A 25,505-nucleotide genomic window follows, 5' to 3' on the forward strand; every position below is an offset into this window, starting at 1 on the left:
TATATAATAGAGAGGGTTAAGAGCAGCTGTCGTGCACCATTGTTGCCAGTACCCTGAACCTAGATTAATCTAACACCAACCAAGATCCAACATACTCGCTCTATCCTATTTTCACCCCTAAGGGGTTACCCATACGAGGTTCATATATTCACGACACCGGAACCGAACTGCGTAGCTACGCCCTGCTCACATCGATTCTGTGACACCCTTAAATCTAGCCTTAAGTATATACGTAAATTCTACAGAAAAACTGGTAGGATATGTTTGTAAATGGTTCAACTAATCCAAAAACCTGCAATTTCAAAAAATTTTCTAACTAAACCATTCACAACCAATTCCAACTCAAGAAGAGTGTCATAACCCTGCAACAGCTGATAAACTAACTTACATATATAACTAAAGACGCGGAAATATATGGATACAAACCAAAAATAAAAAGGGAGACATATGTCCCTTCAAATTATATACAAACCAAAAGTGTAAAAGGTTGACTAATAAAATAGCCAAAACTAGGTCCAAGGTTCCTTGCTCACTAGCCGTCTGTGACCCCAACTAAGCATCAACAACCTGTCAATCGCATTTTATACAAACACGAAAGCCACAATTCAGTGGGGAGTAACTTCGAGTCCTCCCAGCCACGAATCGTCAAAGTTAATGTAACATGTAGTGTAACATGTAAACAATTTGATAAACCATTTACTTATCATGTATTCTAACAAATGACCCCTAAACTGACCCAACTAACTATCATGTGAATCATATAACAAATTGTAATCCAAACTCTATCAACCATAGCCGGCTTGCATCTCACCTTCTATGATTCATAGAATCATCAAACAAGAAAGGGCAATATATCAAAGACAGGCATAAGTGTAATACCCGCCCTTTTAGGGATCCCTTTGACCAGCGTTGACTGTCCTTGTGGGCGGGAGTAACCTTAGGGAAGTATGCCAAACCATCTTGGGGTGCGTTTTAAGAGTGGCACTCGATAGAGTAGAGGCTACTCGATCGAGTAGCTAGGGCACTCGATCGAGTAGGGGGTTACTCGATCGAGTATGTTGGGTACTCGATCGAGTGCCTGGTTTTCAGCGGGGGTTTTATATCGCATTTTGTTAAATCCGCAAATCACTTTCGCCACTTTCCTCCTATCCTTCAGCCGCCTCTTTCCCTTCCCTTCACCTCAAAACCTCCATAGATGCCTTTGTGAATATCCTTGTGCTTTAGGAGAGCTCTCTTGAGTCGGGTAGCGGTCTTTTGCCTTGTCTCTCCCTATAGGTATGTCACAATCATCATCCGTGCCTTTGTTTCTATAGCTAGGGTTTGTTCGTTAGTAATAGATGTTTGTATGTCGGTAATAGGCTTTGCTTGGTCGCTGGAGATGTTGTCTGTCAGCGTGGATTGGTTGCGGTTGCATAAAGGTAGGTTCGCCTACTCAGTTTCTGTTGACGGTCTAGTGTGTCGGTCGTTGTGGTAGTGTTGTGCTTGTTTGTTGTAGTATTTGTTTGTGTCGTGATTGTGGTTGTAATCGTTGTTGACGGTTCTCGAGATGCGTTCTCGGCTGAGTGGGGTCACTTGCGGGAGTGACTTCACGCCCTAGTTTCGCCCTTCGTGGAACCCGCCACGGGAGGGGATGTGCACATTAATGGACAGGGTTATCGCTCGTACGATGAGCGGGGCTTAGGTGGGAACGGCTACGGTCCCCCACTGGCAGGGCTGGTCCAGTGGACAGTCAGTGACTGAGTTGATTGGGTTGTGGTGACTGAAGTTGGAGTTGGTAGTGTTGTTTGTATTGTTGATTGTAGTTGTCGTTGGCTTGTCTTGTCTCAGTACTGACCTTGTTTGGTTGTTTGTTTGTTATGTGTCTGCCGTGATCCCTTATGGTGAGCAGTCGGTCTTAACAGGTGTTGATGATGTTGATAGCTGATTTCCGGGCAGGGATGAGTCTTCACGAGTTGTGACGGTTATAGCGAGTAGTCCTTGAGTTGTAACATTGTATTGTACTTTGGTTTAAATCACTTGTAACACAACTTAATAGTTCTTTTATTGACGTTTGATAATTACTTACCTCGGGCAACCGAGATGGTAATGCCCTTATATGCTAAGGAAGGCCTAGTTAAGGCTCCTCTGAATATCGGGGTGTTACAAAGTGGTATCAGAGCGACGATTTTGGAACCTGTAACAAATGAACATAATGAATGTAGAGAGTCTAATAAAATGAACTTGGTGTATGTGTAATGGGAGCCCCGGCTGATGCTAGATTTTGGGTGAGTAGGCGCCCTCATTTCAAAATTTTGGCCCCATGACACTTAAGCCAGTCACATGGGATGGGAATGTGGAGTCCGTGTGTCTATGTGTGCTATGTATGTTAATGGTGCCGGAGCTACCTCCGGTTAAGTTTTGTTAGAATTAATAGTGGTGTGATAGTAATGTTTAGGCCGAGTATGGTAATTGTTGACGAAGTTATGGAGTTCTTTGAATGATTAGTGAGCCTATATGATAGCTATGTGATGCGTGACGAAATTTCTCGTTATGGAGATGCGTGAAATCGTGAATTTGAATGTGTAATATGAATAACGAACATGTAGGTGTTGGTCATAAAATTTATGATGACGAAAGTTGTAAGTGAGCTTGTAGATCCTACTGAGATGACTATAATGATAATTATTGTATGGATGAGTAATAATTCGAATCACGGTATATGGTAATTAGTATATGCTTTATTAGCTAGTTGAAATTTTTCCGCTGCGAAATGTTTGAATTATGCAAAATGGATTGCTTAGAATAACATGTAAGACATAAGTGATTAAGTGCTTTGCAAAGTATATAATTACGTGATAAGTAAATATGGGGAATTAATGTGAACTATACGTTTCAATTTGATGTAAACACGAGTTCAGTAATAGCATGTAAAGTAAGTTTAAATGTAATAAAATGACACGGCTAGATTTATACATGACTCGGTGACAGGTAGACCGAGTTGGGTAATTGTATAACGTAACGTGATATGTCTCTTAGTTGTTGGAGAGTTGTATTTGGTGTGACGATGGTTATAAAACGTGATTGAATGCGATGATTAGTGTCGAATTCCAAACTTAATTGGAATCGACACGCGGTGTTGTTTTTGCAGGAATCTTCAAAGTTACTTCGTATTTTGATCGAGTACTTAACTATACTTGATCGAGTGCGAGTGCTTACTTGACCGAGTAGACCTCACTCGATCTAATTAGGAAGCTATGATGTCGGGATGTGGGAAAATTCCCGCAGTTACTCGATGATTTAGCTCCTACTCGATCGAGTAGGGTGGTACTCGATCGAGTACCCCAGGCACTCGATCGAGTAGGTTACTGTACAGTGATTTCTACGGGTTTTCTTAAAACCCCTAATCCTCCTATATCTCCTTCTTATTCCCCTATGTTTCGACACTCTCATATCTAAACTTCTCTCAAAACCTTAATCTCTCCCAAATCCTCTCTTTCTCTTGGGTTAGTAGTGATTCTTGGGGTCGATTTTCCTTGTTTAATTCGTTTCTTTACTTCACTAATCAATCAAGGTAAGTTATTCTTCTTAATTTATGTGATATGTTACTTTAAATGTGTTAAAATAGTGTAATAATCTGAAATTTTCGATTCACATGATGTAATAGTTGCTTTAGATAGTTGAAGTATGATTCACAAGCCTCTTTTCCATGTTTGTTGGTGATTAATTGCTGTAGATTAGATTAGAAAAGTTGCAAAGATGAAATCGAAATTTCTAGGGTTACAAATTTAAAATTGATTTTTGATTGTTTTACATTGATTAGATGATGGAATTAAGTACTATACATTGTTTAAATCATGTGGAACAATGAATTTTGATGATTATCACCTTAGAAAGTTGCCTTAAAACTCCGTCTTAAAAGTGCCCCAAATGGAAATTCGTGATTTATAATTGAAAATTTAGGTTGCAATTCACATTATAAGTATAAGTTGGACCTCAGTATGATAGTAGGAACGATTGTTGATGAATTTATGCCAAAATTGTCTCAGCTGTAAAGACCGTCTGAAAATTTTAATTGAGTTGTTTTACATAATAGTGAAGGGTGATATTGATTTGTCATAAATTATTCATTCTCTTGAATTAGTAACATGTAATTAGCAATGTACTAGAACAACCCTTAGAAGCATGATAGGGTATCCAAATTCGCCGAGCATATGCGGCCATCATGATAATTACTTTCACCACTATGGCTTATGAGTAGTAATAATATGAACTTGTATGTTGAAATCGTAGAAACTGTTAATGAGCATGTATACTTATCTTAATACTTAAAGCAACAACGTGAAATACGTGCTTCGCATGCTGAGAATTGTTGGTAAATTGGTGTGTACCTAGCTGAGCATCTAAGTTTGGTGGCATGATTTATGTGCTTTAAATATGGAACTGGTTGATGAATTAGTAAACTTACTAAGTATATAGAACCCAAATTACATGAAGTATATGCTTGCATGTTTATATAAATTGTTTGAACATATGTCTAATGCAGATGCCGAGACTAAACCTTTGAACCCGTCAGAGTAAACGGGGAAGGGTTGATCCACTGGAGAGGGGGGAGGCTAGTGGACCGGTAGTACCCGCAGTTTCTGAGTACCCTTATGTTGTTTTTGTCGACTTTAAGCAAAGGGAGCGTTTTGTAGCTTTACAAAAACGCAAGATGAGACCCACAAAGTGTATTGACACCGCTGTGTTGGAAGAGTTGGAAATAGAGACGGATGTCCGTCACATATTCGAGACCTTGGGGTTTACGGGCTTGTACCGGCTGAGGAAGCACACCTACCCTTTCCTTACCCTAGAATTCATGAGTTCCTTTAACTATGACCCAGCGGGTCAGACGGTTGAGTTTAGATTGATGACTACCAGTTTTCTGTTGACTATGGACCTGTTTGCCTCTCACCTTGGGTTGGCCAAGCCTCCCAAGGACTCCATTACTGACATTCCGGCTGAGTGCGGCGTCTGCCGCCTAATGCCTTGCTTAACTGGGAAGCAAGCTCCCACCTCGAGTAACATGCTGATTAATGATGTTCAGCATATCACCTTGAGGGTCTTCCTCCGCTCTCTTTCGAACCTCCTCTATGACCGAAAGGATATTAGTAAGTTGAACAACCATGAGGTCTTGCTTTTGATGTCGTACCTCAACCCGGAGCGGGCCAAGAAGGTGGTCTTTAACGCCCCTTCTATAGTCTGTGCTGCTCTCGCCTTGATGGCTTCTTCCTCTTCCCGGTACCTCAGTTGTGGTGCCATTGCCACTCGGTTAGATGAAAAGCTAACCTCCTTTGAGGCTTCTTCGGCATATGTGCCTCTAGCTACTCCAGTGCCTACCATGGATCGTGAATATTATCTCGACCTGAAATGGTTGAGGACCTTGGCTGACGGTAGCCTAGCATGGAGGGTGTATGGCATGAGTTGGATGAAAGTTCCAGCTCCTGAGCACCTCCCAGCCACGGAGCCCTTGGAGCCGACAGTGGTGACTGTGGACTCAGATGACGAGGAGGAGGAGGATGATGACGGACCCCCGCCCGCAGACCTATCTCATTGATGGCACCATCCTTGAGGAGATGCCGGAGCCGACGAAGGGCGAGAATGCGGGAGTTCAGGCGGCAGAGAGGCCTAGGGTGGTGAGGGGACCCCGACGAGTGAGAGAGAGGGCCACGGAGCCTAGACCACAGCCAGTAGCACCGCAGCAGCAGCAGTCTTATCCATGCTACCCTTACCTCGACACCCCGGAGACGCGATCCAGTTACCTGGCGGAGAGAGTGTCATCTACTTTGACACTCCGGAACATGCATGAGATGGCCTACGCGCAGGGGATAGGAACAGAGGGACCGCATCCAGTTTGGTGGAGTGGAGTAGGGAGCTACTCGGGGGTTTTCCATGCCTACGGGGTGGATCAGTCGACGTGGGGGGCACCTCAGTCCTTCCCTTACGGTGGCTTGACCCCATGGTATGTGGGCCCAGGAGCAGGAGCGGGGGTGGATGCGGGGATCGGGTCAGCAGGAGCAGGTACTTCAGGTGGTGGTGATGATGAGGTGATGTTCGAGCAGCAGCAGCAGCAGGAGGAGTGACACTCCTCGTTCTTATCTTTGTTGATAGTGGTTGATGTTAGATGGTGATATTGTTGTTAGACTTTGGTAGTTCTTTCCTTTTATTGTTGAAACTTAGTCGGATTTGTATGATTGGCCATAAGGCCGGAATTGCTACACTAACCTTTTGCAGGATTTAGGAGAGTCGGGGCATCATCCCGACTCAATTTATGTGACAATCATGTGTTATATGTTTGTTTACGACAAGTTGTGTAAGGAGCTTGACCTGCAGGTACTCGACAGAGTACCCCACACTCTATCGAGTAACTGCAGGAAAGGAGATAAGGAAACATTCTGATCTCGGGCTACTCGATCGAGTAGCCAAGACACTCGATCGAGTAGCATGGCACTCGATCGAGTACCGCTAGTTACTCGATCGAGTAGCACTGTTACAGGGGGTTTTTTGGAAATTAAAAAAAAAAAAAAATGTTCAATTGTTTTATAATTGCAAGTTCAATGTTTAAAGTTGTTGCGAGTGCATAGTAACGCCTTTGAGCCGTTAATTTCATACGTTATAAGTCATGATTGGAATTTTATAAGCATAATTGTTACAATTGGTGATGCGGTAGTAATTTCTTGTTACGATTAGTGAAGCGGTAATCATTTTCTTGTTACTTTAATACCGCATACGCCTCCTTCATTCTATTTGTCAGCATTGTAACTTCACCTAGGTTTGCGCATACCATTTTAACATGTGTCGTCCATAGTAATGTCCATAATAATGTGGTTTTCTTTCATGTTTTGATGCCCATAATAAGTTATACGTGTCGATATTTGGGTGGTGAACTTCGGGGACGAAGTTCCTTTTTAGAGGGGAAGAGTAATGTCGCGAAATAAAAAGGTTGTTTTCGAATAGTGTTTTGCTCGTTTATAATATTGTTGGTGGTTGGTTATAAGGCGGTTGGTGTCAGGTGTAAAAAAAAAAAATAAAAAAATAAAAAATAAAAAAATAAAAATAAAAAATTAAATTAATTAATTTTGTTGTTGAATTATAACGACTCATTTTCTTTGGTTCTTTAAAGTGAGTGTGATTGTATCTGAATCATGTTACCAAGTAACATAGTGGCATTAGTTGTACCACATGAAAGTTGATGTGAGACATGTTCTAGATGTAGATGGATGGTTGAACAGTAATTAGTGTATATTGGAGGTTCGTGAGCGGCGATTCGCACTACGCGTCGGATGTTTTATGTGTATATAAAATAACGGTTGACTGTGATAAGGCTTGCATGATGGTGGCAAGAATCGATAGGTATAAATGTGGTCGGTGATGATGATGACATGAGGGGGGATGGTATTTTCAAGAGGTAATGGTTTGACCGGGAAGTTTGGTAGGGTTGTGTTGGTTCCGTATCGTGAGCGGGAGAGGTGAGTTGAACTTCGGGGACGAAGTTCTTTTTAAGGGGGGAAGACTGTAATACCCGCCCTTTTAGGGATCCCTTTGACCAGCGTTGACTGTCCTTGGGGGCGGGAGTAACCTTAGGGAAGTATGCCAAACCATCTTGGGGTGCGTTTTAAGAGTGGCACTCGATAGAGTAGAGGCTACTCGATCGAGTAGCTAGGGCACTCAATCGAGTAGGGGGTTACTCGATCGAGTATGTTGGGTACTCGATCGAGTGCCTGGTTTTCAGCGGGGGTTTTATATCGCGTTTTGTTAAATCCGCAAATCACTTTCGCCACTTTCCTCCTATCCTTCAGCCGCCTCTTTCCCTTCCCTTCACCTCAAAACCTCCATGGATGCCTTTGTGAATATCCTTGTGCTTTAGGAGAGCTCTCTTGAGTCGGGTAGCGGTCTTTTGCTTTGTCTCTCCCTATAGGTATGTCACAATCATCATCCGTGCCTTTGTTTCTATAGCTAGGGTTTGTTCGTTAGTAATAGATGTTTGTATGTCGGTAATAGGCTTTGCTTGGTCGCTGGAGATGTTGTCTGTCAGCGTGGATTGGTTGCGGTTGCATAAAGGTAGGTTCGCCTACTCAGTTTCTGTTGACGGTCTAGTGTGTCGGTCGTTGTGGTAGTGTTGTGCTTGTTTGTTGTAGTATTTGTTTGTGTCGTGATTGTGGTTGTAATCGTTGTTGACGGTTCTCGAGATGCGTTTTCGGCTGAGTGGGGTCACTTGCGGGAGTGACTTCACGCCCTAGTTTCGCCCTTCGTGGAACCCGCCACGGGAGGGGATGTGCACATTAATGGACAGGGTTATCGCTCGTACGATGAGCGGGGCTTAGGTGGGAACGGCTGCGGTCCCCCACTGGCAGGGCTGGTCCAGTGGACAGTCAGTGACTGAGTTGATTGGGTTGTGGTGACTGAAGTTGGAGTTGGTAGTGTTATTTGTATTGTTGATTGTAGTTGTCGTTGGCTTGTCTTGTCTCAGTAATGACCTTGTTTGGTTGTTTGTTTGTTATGTGTCTGCCGTGATCCCTTATGGTGAGCAATCGGTCTTAACAGGTGTTGATGATGTTGATAGCTGATTTCCGGGCAGGGATGAGTCTTCACGAGTTGTGACGGTTATAGCGAGTAGTCCTTGAGTTGTAACATTGTATTGTACTTTGGTTTAAATCACTTGTAACACAACTTAATAGTTCTTTTATTGACGTTTGATAATTACTTACCTCGGGCAACCGAGATGGTAACGCTCTTATATGCTAAGGAAGGCCTAGTTAAGGCTCCTCTGAATATCGGGGTGTTACAATAAGTTCTTAGCACCGTCAATAGTCACTTTGTAACTCAAGTCTATACCACGAGGTAGGGAAGGTAATCGAACCGGTATCTTGGCTCAGCGGTTACTATTAAGAAAACATGGCTAAGAGACAACACAACCCTAGCCTAAAATCTGCGCAGACCTAGACATGCGGATACACACCACCGCACCCAAGACTCACAACTTTTTTTAAAACAAAGTGAAGTGAGTACCCTAAGGACACCACCGAAGGGTCGGCTAGTACTTAAGCTGACCCCATACTATCAAAATAAGTACCTGAGGTCATGCCCCAACTTGGATAAACATCCACTAGTCAGAACAAAAGGCTATCAAGCGGTGAACATATACTCGTCAAAGACTATAAAGACCTATCTATGATGAAGGCCGAAATACTCACCTAGGACCTAGTCACACTAGTCCCACTTGAATATTTTAGCCCACACCACCCAAAACTCACCACATAAGTCAAGTAAGACACCCACTTAACCTTAAGAGGGCAAAAAGTCCTACTTACCAACCTAAATGCTAACATTCTATCATGTGAAAGGCTATATAAATGTCTATTTACAGCATACAATCCCAACAGTTCCTCAATAAGAATTCAATACTAACTTCCAATTCTAGCAATTTTAACAATATTAAAGGCTTTAGGGGAATCTAGGGCCATTACTACAAAATAAGAAGCTATTTAAATTCAACTAACTAAATAAGAAGCTATTTAAATTCAACTAATTACACATGTGAAATAGAGATATAATAAATGGCCTAAAACAAGAAAAAGGCCGATTATCTAATTCATTCAACCGAATTTTTACCCGCAACCCCAGCCCTGCGACAGGTACGGGTCAAATTGCGGCTGACCAATCACTCAATTAACTGACATCGCATCAGTCAAAGGGACTAAGGCTCAGGTTTCGGCACAATCAACAAAACATTACAATTATCGCTATAAAATTCATTTTGTAAACTATCCTAACATGTGATAACTATTAATATAAGCACAATTTTACCATTAACATATTTTTTTTTTACTAGAATGATCCAATTCAAATTACTACCCTTTTGTTACTTATTCTATTCTAATATTAATTAGCCCGAAAAGACCAAGATTGTACGAAAACCCGCGAAACAAGCACGGACCGACCCGGGCCAACCCCAAGACCGGCCGGGGCTGCCGTGGGCTGCTGCCGCTGCTTGCCGCTTCGCACCATTTCTCCTCTTTTTTTTCCATTTTTATACATTATAAGACCGTCTGAATATTAATTAATCGTCCCAAATTCAATTTTGATGATTTAAACTAACAAAAGGCATAATTTAAGCTAACAATTGACATGCATGCAACCATTCTAAACATGTGAAAATTTCTACACCAACAAAAATCACCAAACATACAAAAATCAAAAACATGTGACGATAATTCGTCGAGTAACTCGAAATATGTTACCTTAAGCTAGAAAAAGAGCAATTAACACCTTGAAAACCCAAACCCTAACGACACTAGCCGCTATCCTCTACAATATACGAGTCCCCGAACTCGTCTTCCAATCCTTCACCTAAATAAACAATTAAAACACAATAATTAATCAAAAATACCGAATTTCCGAAAATTGGTCTTAAAATAACTTAATGAAAATTGAAATTAGAACATACTAAGTTGTAGATCGTGGCGAGGGGATTCCGGAAAGGTAAATTTCGCGAAAAACGGACAAGAAACGAAGGATTTATGACGATTTTGAGCTAGAAATGATGAAAAATGGTGTTTTTGAGTTATTATTGAAGATGATGGAGAAAATCAGAAAAAAAATGAAGGGGGAAGGGGCTGGTCACGCGGGGAAGGGAAGAGGAAAGGAGAAAAGTAAGTACGGGATTTTTAGTCGGGATTTTTACGAGTCGGTTTTGACTCGTTTCAATAATAATTAAATCCGTAAGTCAAACGCAAATTCCGTCAAGTCCAAAGTCTTTAAACACGAGATTACAATAAAATTGAGTATTCACACGACCCATTTCCAAATTCGTTTACCCAACGTTCAAACGAATTGTCATTTTCCCCCCGATACGCCCTTATTTCGAAATAAAAGATTTTACACGGTTTAAACTATTTTTAAACATTTCAAAACTATCAAAATAAATACTTTTCTTCAAAATATAATAAAATTATATTTCTTTGAATTATGTTTACTTTAAATACATTATTGTCAAATTTTACTTGATTAATTAATTATTTTCGGAATATATTAACGGTCCGAATTTTACGGGGCGTTACAATCACCCCTCCTTTTAAAAAGTTTCGTCCTCGAAACTTAGAAGGAGAAATTATAGTTATAAGAAAATATAGGTATCTTTTCAATGAAACGGTGATACTCTTGTTGATCAGACAAGAACATCCATATTCATATCAAGATATAAAAATATTTCTACACCAATAAATGAGAAAACCCATTATTGGGACGTCACCAACAACGAGATTCAACATTCACCAATGTTAAAACCATTGAAAATCATAAAAGCATTTTCAAACTTTTAGTTTAAAATTCTATAGTAAGAATACTATCTTTACTAAATATGATTATACAAAGCTTAGAAACTCGGAAAAAGAGTAAGAAAAGGAATACCTTATGAGAATAATTCAGGATATTTAGCTAACATAGAAGCTTCAGTCTCCCAAGTCTCTTCTTCGACATTTCCACAACGCCAAAGAATACGGACAAGAGGTACAACTTTGCTCCTAAGTTGCTTGTTGGCTTTTTCAAGAATCCGAATTGGCCTTTTTTCAACCACCAGATTAGGCTCCAATTCAAGAATCTCTTCTTGGATTATATGGCTTGGGTCACTAATATACTTCCTCAATTGAGAAACATGGAAGACATTGTGAACCTTGCTCAGATTTGGGGGCAATTCTAAACGGTAAGCAACTGGACCAATCTTTTCAATCACCTGAAAAGGTCCAATATATTTAGGGCTCAGCTTCCCTTTAACGCCAAACCGTTTCACCCCTTTCATAGGTGACACTTTAAGGAATACTTGATCATCAACCTCAAAGGAAAGTGGTCGACGACGGACATCAGCATATGATTTTTGACGGTCCTGAGCGGCTTTCATCCGCTCCCGAACGATCTTAACTTGTTCAATGGACTCGGTCACCAAATCAGGGCCTAACATTGGAACATTTTGGGTTTGATCCCAACAGACAGGAGTACAACATTTTCTACCATACAGAGCTTCATATGGTGCCATTTTAATGGAAGCTTGATAGCTATTGTTATAAGAGAATTCAACCAAAGGTAAACATTTCTCCCAAGAAGTTTGGAAATCTAAGGCACATGCACGAAGAAGATCCTCTAAGGTTTGAATTGTTCTCTCAGTTTGACCGTCAGTGGCGGCGTGAAAAGCAGTGCTCATTAATAGTTTATTACCCAAGGCCTCCTGTAATGCAGTCCAGAAACGAGAACAAAATCGAGGATCCCGATCTGAAACTATATCTTTAGGAACCCCATGATAGCGCACTATCTCATCCACATAGGTACGAGCTAGAACTTCTAAACTCCAGGTTTCTTTGATGGGAATAAACCGAGCACATTTAGTCAATCGGTCCACAACCACCCAAATAGCATTCTTCCCAGTGGAAGTCCTGGGTAAGGCCATCACAAAGTCCATGGAAATAGACTCCCATTTCCAAAGAGGAACATCCAAGGGTTGAAGTAAACCCCCAGGCTTTTGATGTTCTATCTTTACTTTCTGGCAGGTGAGGCATTTACTGACATACTCCAAAACTTCAATCTTCATCCTAGGCCACCAGAATTGCAATCTCAAATCTTTGTACATTTTGGTACCTCCCGGATGAATTGAGTAAGGAGAAAGGTGTGCTTCATTAAGAACTCTTTTTCTCAAATCAGCTGCACTCGGAACATAGATTCTACCATGATAACGGAGATACCCATCATCATCAATCTTACAATCCTTAGCTTGCCCAAGTTGAATTTTAGCTCGAATGGATATGAAGGTAGGATCATTAGGGAGGCAAGTACGGATCTCACGGTGGAAGTCAGGTTCAGCTGACATGGCATCAAGATGATGAGAGCCCCTTTTTACAAGGCTTACTCCCAATTTTTGAAGTTCTAAAGCAAGTTCAGGAGGTAAGTCCCGAAAAGAATTCAAAGAATGACAGGATTTCTTGCTAAGAGCATCAGCCACCACATTAGCTTTTCCTTCATGATAAATTAGATTGGCATCATAGTCATTCACCAATTCTAACCATCTCCTTTGTCTCATGTTCAGCTCTTTTTGGGTAAAGAGATATTTTAGGCTCTTGTGGTCAGTGTAGATGTTGCAATGGACTCCAATGAGGTAGTGTCTCCAAATCTTCAAAGCATGCACCACTGCACCTAATTCAAGATCATGAGTCGGGTAATTAACTTCATGAACTCTAAGCTGTCGAGAGGCATAAGCAATGACTTTCCCTTTTTGCATCAAGACACAACCTAAACCATGCTTAGAAGCATCACAGTAAACATCAAAGTCCACTCCTTCTTCAGGTAAGGTCAATACCGGAGCGGTAGTCAACCTCTTTTTCAATTCCTGGAAGGCATTTTCACACTCTTCAGACCACACAAACTTAGACTCTTTCTTCAACAGCTGAGTCATTGGCCTAGCAATCTTTGAAAAATCCTTCACAAATCGTCGATAGTAACCCGCCAAGCCAAGAAAACTACGGATTTCAGATACATTGGTTGGACTTTTCCAATCAACAACGGCTTCAATTTTGGAAGGATCTACCATAACACCCTCTTTTGAAATGACATGCCCAAGGAAGGTCACTTTAGGTAACCAAAATTCACATTTAGAGAATTTAGCATACCATTTTTCACGGCGCAAAATCTCTAGAATAACACGAAGGTGTTGGACATGTTCTTCTTCAGATTTAGAATAGATCAAGATGTCATCAATGAACACTACAACGCATTTGTCGAGGTGTTCTCTGAAAGTACGGTTCATCTGATCCATGAATACAGCTGGAGCATTGGTCAAACCGAATGGCATCACCGTAAACTCGAAATGACCATATCTCGTACTGAAAGCAGTTTTAGGAATGTCAGCTTCTCGGACTGGAATTTGATGATAGCCCGAACGAAGATCAATTTTAGAAAAAGTAGAAGCACCACGGAGCTGATCGAAAAGATCGTCAATTCTAGGAAGAGGATATTTATTGTTGATAGTAACTTGGTTGAGCTCACGATAATCTATGCATAATCGCATAGATCCATCCTTCTTTCTTACAAAGAGAACAGGAGCATCCCAAGGTGAAAAGCTAGGTTGAATAAAACCTTTGGCAATCAAATCATCCAGCTGAGTCTTCAGCTCTTTCATTTCAGACGGTGCCAGCCTATAAGGAGCTTTAGCAATAGGGCCGGTACCAGGAATAAGATCAATAGCAAATTCAACTTCCCTTTCAGGAGGAATTCCCGGTAGCTCATCAGGAAAAACATCGGGAAATTCACATACTACAGGAATGTTCTCTTTAGGAGGCAGAGAAGAAGAATCAGAAGAAGTCACCATACACAAAAAGGCTTGATGACCCTTTTTCATTGCATTGACAAACTTCATAGCAGAAATTAGTTTAGTACCGGTTTGTCTTTTAACCATTTGATAAGACACACGGTGACCTGAAGGGTTTGTAAGAATTATTTTCTGGTCTCGACATTCAAATCGAGCATGATGAGTATGTAACCAATCCATGCCCAAAATGACATCAAATTCTTCAAGTGGAAATTGGAAAAGATTTGCTGGAAATATAGATCCCACAATAGAAATAGAAACTTCCGGATAGATTTTTGAGCAGGAAAAGACATCACCAGAGGGTAAAGATATAGATGTGCTTGCTTCTTGTGATGATTCAAGTGATAATTTGTTGGAAAGTTTTATTGAAATAAAAGATAAAGAGGCACCCGTATCAAATAGTACCAAACAAAGAGCATCAAAAATAGAAAATGTACCGGTAATGATATCAGGATGTGCCTCAGCTTCTGCTCGGCTCATAACAAAGATACGACCCTTCGGCCTCACAGGCCTCACTGGGACGACATGAGTGGTAGGAGCCATCACCTTCCTCTCCGGGCAAACATTAGCCTTGTGACCCGGTTTGTTACAAGTAAAGCATATGATAGGGTCAATGAAGCATTTACCAGGGTGTGCTGGTTTCTTGCAGTTATAGCACAATCGGTCTCTAATACCTTTATTATCACTAACAGCTGAAGATTGACCGCCCCGGTTAGCTTGAACATTAGAAACAAATCTCCTCTTGTTTGGATCAGAGGGAGATGAAATGAACCTGGGTGAAGGAGTAAAGGGCCTAGAAGAGGGATATAAAGGCCTCTTGCCAAGACTAGAACTAGTTGCACGAGCTTCATTTTCAATCTCTTTCAATGAATTCTCGGCCCATAGAGCATCATTATAAATGGAAACAAAGCTAGTAGAATCCCGACGGACCATACTTTTGATCTTAGGAGAGAGCTTTTCAAGATAGAAGAAGGCTTTTTCATTGTCATCCTTCACTAATCTAGTGGCATAATGAGCCAATTCATTGAATTTATCAGTGAAGGTCTGAACTAGAAGGCTTCCTTGCTTCAACTCCATGAATCCCTTCAACTTTTGCTGCTTCAGCTCCTGAGGATAGAAACGGGCTTCCACTAACTCCTTGAAACGTACCCAATCAAATCCTGGTTCAGCTGAAATGGTAGGCCCAGTCATGGACCACCACCGGTCTGCTTCTCGTACTAGGAAATGAGAGGCTAGCTTCACCTTATGTTCCTCCTTGACATCATACAACGTGAAGCTTTTCTCCAACTCCCTAAACCACCCTGTAAGAGCAGCTGGATCAATCTCTCCACCATAAGTGGGAGTGTTGATTCGGGTCAGCTGATTAGCCACCCAAGTATAGGTGCCTGGAGTACCCTCAGCTGGCGGAGGAAGAGGAGCTTGTTGATTTTGCCATCTTAAAAAGAAGAAAATTAATTAGTACCTATCAATTAGCAATCACAAACAGACTACCACATAAAATCCTAATTCTACCCATCCTACCCTTCTCTCAAGTTTATTATTTAAAGGTCAAGTGATTTCTAAGTGGGGTGCACAAACGTGCGTTGGGAGCAATAGGCTTTGATACCAACTGTGACACCCTTAAATCTAGCCTTAAGTATATACGTAAATTCTACAGAAAAACTGGTAGGATATGTTTGTAAATGATTCAACTAATCCAAAAACCTGCAATTTCAAAAATTGGTCTTAAAATAACTTAATGAAAATTGAAACTAGAACATACTAAGTTGTAGATCGTGGCGAGGGGATTCCGGAAAGGTAAATTTCGCGAAAAACGGACAAGAAACGAAGGATTTATGACGATTTTGAGCTAGAAATGATGAAAAATGGTGTTTTTGAGTTATTATTGAAGATGATGGAGAAAATCAGAAAAAAAAATGAAGGGGGAAGGGGCTGGTCACGCGGGGAAGGGAAGAGGAAAGGAGAAAAGTACGTACGGGATTTTTACGAGTCGGTTTTGACTCGTTTCAATAATAATTAAATCCGTAAGTCAAACGCAAATTCCGTCAAGTCCAAAGTCTTTAAACACGAGATTACAATAAAATTGAGTATTCACACGACCCATTTCCAAATTCGTTTACCCAACGTTCAAACGAATTGTCATTTTCCCCCCGATACGCCCTTATTTCGAAATAAAAGATTTTACACGGTTTAAACTATTTTTAAACATTTCAAAACTATCAAAATAAATACTTTTCTTCAAAATATAATAAAATTATATTTCTTTGAATTATGTTTACTTTAAATACATTATTGTCAAATTTTACTTGATTAATTAATTATTTTCGGAATATATTAACGGTCCGAATTTTACGGGGCGTTACAGATTCATACCCTTAGCTTACAACCCAGATGGTGGGTTTATGCGGTGTAGTTTATTGCAATAGCATTGGGCTAGTGAGGTAATGTTCATGGAACCGATTTTAGGAGGTTCGTCGGTGGTGCTTGGTGAGGTGAAATGGGTCGACTGTGCTTGGTGAAGTAAGATGGTTCGACATTACTTGACAAGGTATGATATCTTGAGTATAATGGCATGTGATATGTCTGGCGAGAGAATGGTGTTGTGGTCGTAAAGAAAAAGGAGGGGATATTCATTGATTATTGGTAAGAAGTGTCATGTGTCGGTCTTATGTTTGGTTTTACCTATCCTACATGAACATTGATTTGACAAATAATTTTGATTTCAAACCGAAACAATCATTATTATATTTTTAAACAGTATTTTAAAAAAAGTCCAAGACATTTTACATTAACTTTGCAGATCTCAAAATCAAAATTTTTTATAAGAATTTATCGTTACATTTTCTTATGCTTTATTGCTATCATCTTTGTTCCATGCATGCATGATTGAACTTCATAATTCAAAATTAGTGGCTTCTTTATGTCCAAAGGAATCGCCGAAACCATTTGGCGGAGTTCTTCTTCTGCCTCTTCAATCCGTTCTTATGATCTATGTAAATTAGACCGTACTTGAGTACATAACCAGCATCCCATTCGAAACTATCCATGAATGATGAGACGATGTATCCCATTACATTTGCACCACTCCTAAAGTCATAAATATTACACAAATATAATAAAATCGTAAATATTTATAATGTCATACATTAACACGCAACATGTTATATAATATTTGTTTGGTTATTATTGACATGCATGATTGAAAGGAGACTTACTTAATGGCTCTATGAAGATGATCAATATGACCCTGTATGTATTCAATTCTTTCATTGTCCTTTATATATAAGTGTTTAGGATAATTTCTCTTCCTTTCATCTATGGTACCATATCCTAAGCAAAAGAAAGTGAATCAAGATTACAATCAAGTTAATCTTACGTAAGTATACCTCTTTACCATATATTTATTAGTATAGAATTACCTTTTGATGTTACAATTATAACTGGATTCTTGTAATTTCTCTGTATATATAATGTTACATTTTCTAAACCCGTTGGATAGTTATAAAAATCCACTGGAGTCTGCAAAAAATAAAATGTAATATTAAGAAGCTTAAACTATAAGAAAATTTAGAATACAATAACAGGCATATGTATGTATATAGAATGAAGAAATATACCCGCTTTCCTAGGTGCATTCCATCCTTGTCGGAAACTGAAAATAACACAAAGATCAAATCAACTTATTACTCTTATGCCAAAAAATAATAATATTTGCTTATAGAATAATTGACCCTTTATCTTTATTGTTTATTGGGGTTTCTCATTTTGGAGAGCCGGTCATTGTTTTTCTTCGATTTTGCATGCCCGTGCTTATCGGTTGTCGCTTAATTTTTCATACATGAATTATAGTAGGCCTTATGAAATTTGGATACAAATTCGATTTATAAAGATGCAACAAGACCTATTGGGGGATTAATATCAAATCCTATAAATATACCCGTGGATAACAGCTAGACCTTTTAATAACCAGCATTAAATTAATACTACCAAAGTAAGAGGTTATAAAGTAGCTAGTTTAACTTGCGGCTTTATTCTTTTTATTTATGGTCAAGATAAGCAAAAAGATTGGTTGTTAATATGCGTGGTGAAAAAGGTAAAACCGCTACTTTAAATAGTGGCTTTACTTAAAATAAGGAAACAAATAAAGTTCTAGATCCTTTTAAAATAATTAATTTACAACAAAACCCCAAAACGGAAAATATTTTCACAAATAACTTTAAAAGAAAAAAAAAATCCTTATGTGAACCAAAAACACAAAGATTAACCACATAGTTAGCCAAGTTATGATATAGCATACATGATATTTGAGCGTGGGCATCAAGCTCATAGTGCGGTATTGTTGAATTCTCTTCATGTATATAATATCCAGTGACGTAGTCTAATCCAAGAAAATCAAACGAAATTTTTAATAGGTTAGATTGTTTTGCCGTGAACTTAGGTAGTCGATCTACCACAAATGAGTGCATCGTCTCAGGGTAATCACCAAAAGTCAATGGATTTAAAAACCTATAGGTAAAGACAAAGGAATTAGTGTACAACAATACGGTGTGAAGTTTTAACTTACTTATTTACCGATCTCTTCGTCTCAATCATCTTTTTACCTTTGATTATAATTTTACTCATAAAGGTAAACAAATGAATAAGACGGGCGGATATTAATATGTCTAGTTGTCGTATATACGCACCAACCACATGAGTGATCAAAGTATCTCATTGTAGCATTTACTGTTCTAGGCTTGAAATCAAATGGTTCTACCCAATTGCAAGAAACCGTAATTCCAATAGCCCCAGTTTGGGAAGCCTGAGAAATTTTATTCATATAAGTGATGCCAAACATTTGATAAGAGTGCTATGACATTTTATATAGATCATAATGATGATGTAACACTAGTAGTTGTTGGGGATTGTGTGTCGATTAACAAAGATGGATAGTCCCAAAGAGGTCATAGACTAATTAATCTACGGAATCACAAAAATTAAATTAAATTAAAGGTCATAACGTCATATAAAAAACATCTTTATATATTCTTAGTACTAAGAGTGTTCCCTTAATCTAATCCAGTAACCTTGATAATACATTAGTATACTGATAAAATTGATAAAGTTAGGAGTTGTTTGGTTGCCTCTTAAAAACATGGGACTTGAAAATCCCATGAATTGGGATTTTAGCCACTTGTTTGGTTGCCTTTTTTTAACTAAAATGGAGGAATTGGAACTTCCTACATGAACTTAATTCCCACATGATGTAGGAATTGGCTTACCTAGCCCCCCCTTGGTCATTTCCAATGCATATATGCTTTATATTTGAGAATTACTATTCTACCCTTGTTTAAACCATTTATTTATTTTTTATATTTTAGAGTAATTAATGTTATGAAGGATAAAACAGTATTTATTATCAAAAATCATGGGAATTAAGGTGCTCCAACCAAACAACATATAGGAACTTAATTCATGGAAAATGTGAATTACTTAATGCCAACCAAACAAGTTTAGGTTATTTCCCATGAATTACATATAGGAACTCAATTCATGTGAATTGTAAGTTACTACATGAATTAAATTCCTACATGAACCAAACGACTCCTTAGTACGCATAATAATATTAAAGTTTTAACTATTTGATTTAAACTTATGCGTGTGATAATGATGACGGTGGTATTTAAGAATTAAAAGTGATATTATTAGAAAGTATACCATTTTAAAAAAAAAAATATTATTAAAAAGTATATCTCCCATAATTATCCACGTTTATTTATATGAAATCAATTAAGGAGTATACAAAGTTTCTTATTCTAACCTAATTTAGTTTTTTAACTGACTTTCAATGGGCACAAAGTGAACCAAGCAGTAATGTTTTGTGTGCGGGTTAGACACATCTGACATTTCTGTATGGTTTATAAACGTCTTCATATCATTACGTATATAATGTACGTAGAACTTGTCAGAGAAGAAAAGTATGTTTTACTTTAGCAGTAGATATTAACCATGGTAATATGAGCATCCCATGTTAAATTAAATATTATATTATAAATATATGTTAATTTCTTTAAATCTATTTAATGATTTTTTTTGTAAATGCCTAACCAAACAAATATGATTTTTATTTATTTTAATATAGTTGAAATTAAGTTTTGCATCTATATGCGTAATAGTCCAGTTTTATGTAGAATTGAGCAACAAGTAATAGGAAACGAAACCTGATACTTCTGCCTATACAGTGCAACAACAGAGGCATGAGAAAGAAGCAAATTGTGAGCAACAATATAAGGTTCCGGTTGAAGAATTCCCACCAAAACATCGTGGACCACCCAATGATGGGTGTGATGATTTCAAAAGAGAGCATCGATTAGGTACTGCATAACCTGATGCATATGCCAACTCTGCGTATTTATTTGGCTTACTTATAGTCACCCACATTTTTACCCGATCGCCAAATTCTTTGAAGCATATATCAGCAAAGTCTACAAAATCTGACCTGTAAATTCAATTATCTAAGTTTATTAATACTCACTTTGAGTTCAAACTTCCCTCTCCTTTGATTTTTAAGTTATTACCTAATTTTTAGTCATCCATATATTACATGTTTTCCTTAAAATATAATTTTTTGAAATATATTTTTATAACAAATGTAATCATGCCGATATCATATTTTAAATCTTTAACATTTAAGCATATTGATAGTCTATATTGTTTAAAAATTTGACTTTGAAAGGTTAAAAGGAAGTATATATTGTACCTATAAAAAGAATTAGAAAATAATGGACGTATAACAATTTGACGGCAACAACATAAAATATTATGAATCAATCAACAGTTTGTGAATGAATAAATTAAGAATTTTAAGAAGTAAACACTTGTAAAGTTGTAGTACATTTTCTTCTCTTTTAAACATATATTTGAAAATAAGGAATAGAGTAATAATACTTTCTTAGCTAGAAAAAGTCTTCTAGCATGACAACTTACACAATATTACTGCTCAAAAAGCTACCATATGCTTTCTCAAGTTCGTGCGGAACATCCCAATGAAAAAGGGTAACAAAAGGTTGTATACCTGCAACAATAAAAAATTTATTTCTTTTCTTTTTCATGAAAATTTAATATAACCTTATATAGAAGATATTAAATTTTTAACCATTGGCTAAAAGCTCATCAATGACATTGTTATAAAACTCGATCCCTAAACGGTTCACGCCTCCTGCTTTAGTTCCCTCTGTATTTTTGAAAAGAAAAAAGAAATATTAATTGCTACGATAGCATGCAACCGAAGGTTTTTAATATTTTATTTTTAACAAAAATCATATGTTCATAATAGTTATTGTCTAAATTTTACTCATAGTTTTAAAATATAGTCCTCAAGCATTGAATTTTTGACATTTGTATTTCTAATAAATGCTGATACCATCTATTACTATATATTTTCTTACTTGGTAATATTCTTGACCATGAAATGGAAAATTGGAAATGAGTTAAGCCGATCTTTTTCATCAACTTTATATCCATCTGAAATATGAGATAACAAAATAATATTAATCACTTATTTAAATAAAAATACTATTTATGCGGAGTATAAAAGACGCACTTATTAGGTTCAAGTATTATCATTAATGACAATGTATTGTAATTATTAGTCCAAAAAATGATCTTCACTAAGATGCTATGAATCGTATTTTGAGAGTCCGTTATTTATAAGCAGATACATTAATTTATGTATTTATGAATGATGACAGTTCATAATATATTATTGATGTTAACTATATTGGACAACAATATTAATGAATTTCATCATATGAATTATATCTAAATTGTAATATCATTATATTTATCAATCGCATACAAGAACCTGAGAAAAATGTTTTAGGAAGTTTAGAAAAGATATATAAGTTGAGCGTCCGACTAACGCATGTTTATTCTTACCTTGTATTGATGATAAAAATCAGCACTCACATCTCCATTGGAACCATCTGATGTAGTTGATGCTACATTAACATAAGACATACATTCTATTTTAGTAATGAAAATAAACAAGAATATAAAGTAAATATCTATTAACGGATTTATAATCAATTAATTTGTTTTTCTTGGGCTGGATATTATTATAGATGAAGGAAAAATGACCTGGATATTTGTGAGTGTAATAATCCCAATTGTTCGGCCCTTTTCCATCTATACCTGCTGCTCCCTCAATCTGACATAACAATATTTAATGAGTTTAACAATGTATTTTGAACAACAAAGATGTCTTAGTTAACCTACTGGTTATGTTAAGACGAAGGAATTGAAGACATATGTCATAAGTTCATGTCACCTTCCACCATACTGCTTTATGGCTTCATTAATAATAAAACGATAAAAAAATTCTTTTGTTTTTCCTTAAGAAAGTCATTAGAATTATAGAATCCTAAACTCCCTTTTAACGCGAGGCTTAATTTGTTGAGTTAGATGAATTATAAAGACGTTTATGTGAATTTGATTAGATAGATATATGTAACATTTTTTTATATGGTAAAATGATAGTTAAATATCCTATTTGGTGAAACCTCATCATTGATGTATTTCGTAAATGAATTTTCATTTTTTAATTATACACATGGATTCTTACTGAGTATTTTATTCGACGAATCTAATTTTTAACATATATACAAATTTGATACTTCGTGAGAAATAACCTATATTGTAAAATAAGTTGCATAAACAATATAGTATTGTTGTTGTCCAACAATTTACTTATGAGTAAGTTGCCTATTAAAAAACACAATTGAAATAAAAAAACAAGTTGAGTAACAAGTAGATAAATACCTGGTAAGCTGAAGAACCTGCGCCAAAAATAAAATCTTTTGGAAAATCGGATTTACTAATGCAAGAGACATTTTCAAAATTCTTTAAAACTACAAGTATTAAAGAGAGAATAAATCGATACGAATAAGATGACATATTTAGACTTTATCCTTAGGAGGTTAATTTGTACACTTATCATCAAAGTTTTAGAATTTCTTTTATACAAAGGAAACTAAAAGAATAACAACATAAATTAGGAGTTACATAAATTGATTATTAATTGTGAGTTTATGGTGTGTATATTAAAGTAATTCAACATGTTACTTGTAACTTCATTTTATTTTGTATTTTCTAACTTTCTAGTAACTCTATACATGTAACTTAAGTTATGTTATTAGTTTACTTTTTTGAACTTATCATGATAATTTTTGAGATAATGACAATATGCTTATTTCCTATGTTCAATCCAATTCATCAAACTGAAAATTAATACCGAAGACGATAATTGACAATAGATAGCATCTTCAAAACAAATAAAACTATATGAAATGCAACATTGATAACAAGGTAAATAAACAGAATAAAATACATGTAATATGGAAAATTAAGCACAATAAACATCAGTTAGGATTATGGTTGAACCTTTCAAATCTAAAAACGTATTATGAATGCCTCAAATTGAGGATTGTCCTCACCAGTTAAAACACCATCGAAGGCCATTACGGTTAACCGATAATACTATTAGACATAATGAATGATGAACTCTTACACCAAATAATAATTTGGTAGCCAATTAGCCATCGTTGAATTTGAGTGATGTAACACCAAAATTCAATTCGTTTCATAAATTCAAAGGCATAATTTAATTTCGGCATTGACCTTCTAAAAGCTTAATTTAAAGAGGTCTGCAAGGAAAAAAAGTGTACGAACCCAATAAGTCCTCCCATAACAATGCTAATACAATTTTTTTGTAACACCATTTTATAGATAAGATTGGTCCAACAACCAAAAGTCCAAGTAAATTAGTTTGATAGTTTGATAAATTTGTAAAAAATATTGTATTCTAGTAAGTTAATATTTTATACTGATAACGTGCATATTTTAATATGTCACCGCGGTTAATCCGGTTATACAATATGATATATACAAACATTGTAGTGGAAAATGCGGGATTTTATGAACTTATATAATAAAACCCGCGAATTTAAAAAATCAGAAAATCAAAATTGAAGTTTAGGAAAGCTTTTATACAAACACAACTTAACTAAATATAAGGGATCCCGATCCCTCAATAAAGCACAAATTAAAATACAACACACGAATCTAAACTATGACGAGTGGGGTCAATCGTTGTAAGTACAATGTTCGCTAGCTCACTCTTCAAACCCCATGTAAGCACCGACTTCGACCTGTTCATTTGTTAAAAAGGAATGTCACAGTTAGTCGGGAACTCGGGGTTCTCCAGCCATATTACATTAAAACACACATGAATAAGAGCAACGTAAGCATATTCCAACATAAGAAAGTCAATGAGATGTCATAACATAAGAACGATTAGTAATCGATACAAGCAAAATCAACCATCAACAATAGGTATATAAAACATTCATATGAGATAAGTAGGACTTCGAACCATCCCTACAAATATAAACTCAAATGTCACTGTAACATGTACAAAGCGGACGCAACTAAACAAAACAAGGCAAGACTCAAACCTCTAGAAAGGACTAGGATTATATACGGTCCTAGTCTAAACCTAGCGCCAGACTCTCGGGATACAAATATCCTGATTCGACAAAAGATAAACATATTGCATCCGAGATCCGAAACGTTGCACATACAACCATAGAAGAGACCGAGTAACCTAAATTCGAAAATGTGGAACATAAAACCGTATCAGACATCCGAAAGAAGGTCAAGCAAGTGATTAATGCACAATGTTACCACCTCGCACAAGTACAGTATTTGGCGGCCGGATAAATCAACCTTATGCGCCCACCTTCCAGTAACAACGTCACCATACTCACACTGCCATATACAAACGTACACATAGGGATGTACTCTCACTACTTAGATTTGTATTCGAACAAATAATGAGTAAAACAAGACATTATAGATTGGCTCAATCCATACGAGCATGAATCAAATGCCCATTCATGGAAACATATCGTAGTTGAGTCCACCATCGAAAAACTGTGATTTAGAATGTGAATAAGACATAACCTGATACAAAAATTATTCTAGTTATAAACTTGAAGTGGAAATTAACAGATGCAATAGAGGCTATGACTCTTTAACTGCTAAACAACCACGAAAATAATAAAAAGAATAGACTCGTCAACTGTTTGATTGTTATAGTAAA

At 37.2% G+C, this 25,505-nt stretch overlaps 1 protein-coding gene, 1 long non-coding RNA gene and 1 pseudogene across 2 annotated transcripts; all 3 read right to left on the reverse strand.

The window, feature by feature from the left end:
* Nucleotides 1–375: 375 nt before the first annotated feature.
* On the reverse strand, nt 376–10,596 carry LOC141615204 (uncharacterized). Its single transcript, XR_012529711.1, has 3 exons — nt 10,463–10,596; nt 10,257–10,365; nt 376–567 (listed from the first exon to the last, which is right to left on the reverse strand). It is a non-coding gene; the product is annotated as an uncharacterized LOC141615204 (long non-coding RNA).
* A 6,488-nt stretch (nt 10,597–17,084) lies between these two features.
* LOC141615205 (beta-glucosidase 26, peroxisomal-like) lies at nt 17,085–18,267 on the reverse strand. The gene is made up of 4 exons (XM_074433674.1): nt 17,983–18,267; nt 17,785–17,884; nt 17,581–17,695; nt 17,085–17,452 (listed from the first exon to the last, which is right to left on the reverse strand). Exons 1-4 carry the CDS (start codon nt 17,998–18,000, stop codon nt 17,284–17,286), a joined length of 402 nt encoding a protein of 133 aa, XP_074289775.1. The 5' UTR covers nt 18,001–18,267; the 3' UTR covers nt 17,085–17,283.
* Nucleotides 18,268–18,863: 596 nt separating this feature from the next.
* Nucleotides 18,864–23,863, reverse strand: LOC141614389 (beta-glucosidase 17-like; annotated as a pseudogene).
* Between the last annotated feature and the right edge of the window lie 1,642 nt (nt 23,864–25,505).

This window comes from Silene latifolia, chromosome 11 (genome assembly GCF_048544455.1).
Source record: "Silene latifolia isolate original U9 population chromosome 11, ASM4854445v1, whole genome shotgun sequence".
In the NCBI taxonomy this organism is placed as follows: Eukaryota; Viridiplantae; Streptophyta; class Magnoliopsida; order Caryophyllales; family Caryophyllaceae; genus Silene; species Silene latifolia.